Genomic DNA, 3,356 nt, shown 5'->3' with positions numbered 1-3,356 from the left:
GTAAGTGAAGGGGATTTTCTGCTAAACAGAGATTATTATAAACGCTATAGGTACTGACTGACAGCCAGTTGAGTTTCGGGGTGGGTTTTTTTTCTTCTTTTTCCACTAATCTAACCGGATCACAGCTAGCGGTTAGCGCACCACCAGTTCTCTGCGCAGACAGAAGGAGGTACTCATTTCCGGAATGCAATAGTCCCATTTCCATATAAGGTATGGGACTGACGGAAAGGTCTGTCACCGCCCCGAGCTGCATGCTGCAGCGAAGTGTACCTCGCAAAGCTTACCGAACGAATACATGCAGCCGCCTTTCATGTCAGGCTGTGACGTCATATAGGAGCGACACACTGAAAGTTGTTCTTCTTCTGCTCACAGCGACACCTCTGGACACATCCAGTACTGCAGTGTCGTTGGCTTTATCTAAACAGAAATACAAGTACTTCTAGGTACTTTTTGTTTGTTTTTCTACTAAAAAAAAGTTTAATCAACATTTTTTTAAATCCATGTATTGTTCGTTCTTTCATTTTTCTACGATGGTGTATTAGGGCCACTTTGAAATAAAAACGAAGGAGAAAATCTCGGTCAAAAGATTTTTTTAGATTAATTTCAGAAATTTTCAAGAAAAAAAAAAGTAAATTCACTGAGCTCCAAAATTCGGAAATTTGCTAAAAAAAAAAAGAACTCAGAAATTTCCATGATTAAAGGCAGACATATTTGACATTTAAATAAAATATTTGCTGACGTTGTAAAGTCAGAAATTCAGAATTAGGTTTATTGGCCAAGTATGTTGACACCGGCTGTTCGTGTCTCTCTAGTATTAACTAGCCTACGTATTATTAAATAAGAAACAAAAACTCGTACGTTTATGAGAAGAAAAGAAACTCACATTGAGCATCTGTAATCTGCTATATTTTAAAACTAAAACACACTGAGACTTCAAAACTGGACTAGATTATAATCTACACACTGATAGAATATTTAAAGTGTGTGATTTGTGAAGTAGGGCGGTTTCAGCAATTTTTATGTATTTTATGAACAAACTGAGCATGGCCAGATTAGACTGAATGAATGAAGCAATCTATGCACTGCAAAAACTGTCCATCTTGCCAAGTTTTAAAACCTTATATCAGCCAAAAAGTCTTTTTGATCTTGTTTTGAGACTGATTTACTAAACAAGAACTGATTGTGTAAGAATAATCATCTTGTTTTCAGAATGTGTAAGATTATTTGTCTTGTTAGTCTGAAAATTTGACTCAAATTAAGTCAAATTTCTGCCAGTAGAGTAAGAAAATTTTACTTGGTAAGATTCTTGAAATACTTGATTTGACTCAATTTTTTCTTATTTCAAGAATCTTATCAAGTAAAATTTTCTTACTTCATTGGCAGAAAATTTTGACTTAATTTGAAACAAATTTCCAGCCTAACAAGACAAATAATCTTACACATTCTGAAAACAAGATTATTATTCTTACACAATCAGTTCTTGTTTAGTAAATCAGTCTGAAAACAAGATCAAAAAGACTTTTTGGCTGATATAAGATTTTAAAACTTGGTAAGATGGACAGTTTTTGCAGTGTGCATCCAAAATAATGGAGTTCATAATAATTTTCAAAGCTCGAAGCCGCGCCGTCAATTTACCGAACTTGTGGGGACACTTCCTGTTTCGATAACCGCATATTTCAAAATAAAGCCTATGAATCATTTGAGAAATTATTTTTTTCTGTCAAGCACTTTATGCTACTTGATGTTCGTGTCTGCGAAAGGTGCTGTGTAAAAAGTTTAATTACTTTTCAGGGTTTGAAAACCTTGAAAACGTAACACGCCAGAGTTCATGCCATAATGATGACTTCCGGTTGCACTAACAAAAGTTGTCTTTGCACGACAATAAAAGCCTGCTTTGCCACTGTCGTCTTTCTAATTCGGTTTTAACACAAAAATCTAAATAAATAAAAGAATAAATAAAACACGTTTTATTTTGAAACTGAAAAACGAAAGAACGAACCAGACATTTTATAATTTGGCACTAAATAAGTATAGTATACAGACTTGAAAATAACATGTGAACACACATGTAAGTAACGCACACAGGTAGTGAAGTTATTTGCATGCATTCTCCATTTTCTGTAACATTTGTAAAGTTTTATTATGACTCAGTCACGTGATACAGACTCCAGGCTCCTGAAATGAAAGCGAAAGTTTCCTGAATCTTTATCACCGTGCTGCCAGTGCCGAACCAACAAGAACAACCTGGGACCAATGAATAATCACTATGAGTCGACTGATGGGGAATTTCGCTTACTTTTTTATTTTAGCAGGTAAGTTTAATTGTTATTACTGCAGAAACTGGAGAGTAGTTTCTGATTAGTCAGCAGTAACACTATCCAGCCCACCCCCTCAGAAACTCAAGCTTTGCTGTGGTAAATATACATTGTGTGTGTGTTTTCAGGTGTGCACTGTGTCCAGCAGATCCAGTGGCTGCCCTGTCAGTTCACTGATGAACAGGTGACGAAGAACGAGGAGGGACATTTTGACACCCAGCTCATCCACAGACAGGCCATGCTGCAGTTTGGTCAAAAAGGAGACGCTCCTCTTAATCCCCACACCATCACCTTCCTGATCACAGGTAAGCTAGTGAGATCTGAACGTCGGGGAGGGTTGCATCAACAATGATTAAAGTCTATTACTTCTAATTTTGCTTTAGGATCCAAGCTGGACCTTCGGCGATACGTGGAGCAGGTGGAGGCAGAGCAGTTGGAGTGTGAGCTGCGTAGATACAGCACAGAGGGCATCCATGTCCACTGGCCTGGTCAGGAGGCCAAGGAGTACAACCGCTGGTTCACGTGCACTCTCAAGCACAATCAGGGGCTTTTCACTGTCACTGGCTTCCTCAGACATCCATCTGACCATGCTCCACCAGGACAGCAGGACTTCCGCCGCTGGCCTGCTATCTCTGATACAGAGAAGCTCACTACAGCAGGTAAACTCAGTGCGTACATTTAGTAAAAACAACCCACACTTCTTTAATTCTAGGGGTTGACAGATCAGAACATAATAAAAATCATCTTGGGCCAAATGGTGCATTTGCACATGCAACAGATACGGTAAATGGCCTCAACTTTGTGTAGCACTTTTTTAAGTTCAATTCAATTCAAAAACCTTTATTCATTTCATTTACAAACAAAACCAAAAAAAAATAATTAAACACAACAAAAAAAAATACAAATCCCAATTGAAATGAAAGGAGGCAGAGAAGAAAAAAATTCTTAAATCTGCCCCTTCTTCCAAAATTAATTTCAAGCAATAATAATCAAGAAACAAAACAAAAACTTCAATTTCTTCTCAAACAACAACTTTTGATA

At 37.4% G+C, this 3,356-nt stretch overlaps 1 protein-coding gene across 1 annotated transcript in view; it reads left to right on the top strand.

The window, feature by feature from the left end:
• The first annotated feature begins 1,928 nt into the window (after nt 1-1,928).
• The window catches only part of dhrs13b.2 (dehydrogenase/reductase (SDR family) member 13b.2), an 11,948-nt gene continuing 10,520 nt past the window's right edge, over nt 1,929-3,356 (top strand). Inside the window, exons 1-3 of the mRNA XM_014025796.1 lie at nt 1,929-2,312; nt 2,444-2,620; nt 2,699-2,974. Coding sequence (XP_013881250.1) covers nt 2,267-2,312; nt 2,444-2,620; nt 2,699-2,974 — 499 coding nt within the window. The 5' untranslated portion in view covers nt 1,929-2,266. The remainder of the gene's footprint in view (nt 2,313-2,443; nt 2,621-2,698; nt 2,975-3,356) is intronic.

Source organism: Austrofundulus limnaeus, unplaced genomic scaffold (genome assembly GCF_001266775.1).
Source record: "Austrofundulus limnaeus strain Quisiro unplaced genomic scaffold, Austrofundulus_limnaeus-1.0 Scaffold500, whole genome shotgun sequence".
NCBI classification, from domain to species: domain Eukaryota; kingdom Metazoa; phylum Chordata; class Actinopteri; order Cyprinodontiformes; family Rivulidae; genus Austrofundulus; species Austrofundulus limnaeus.
Note: the sequence above shows the minus strand (reverse complement) of the source record. Positions and strands in the feature narration are given on the sequence as shown.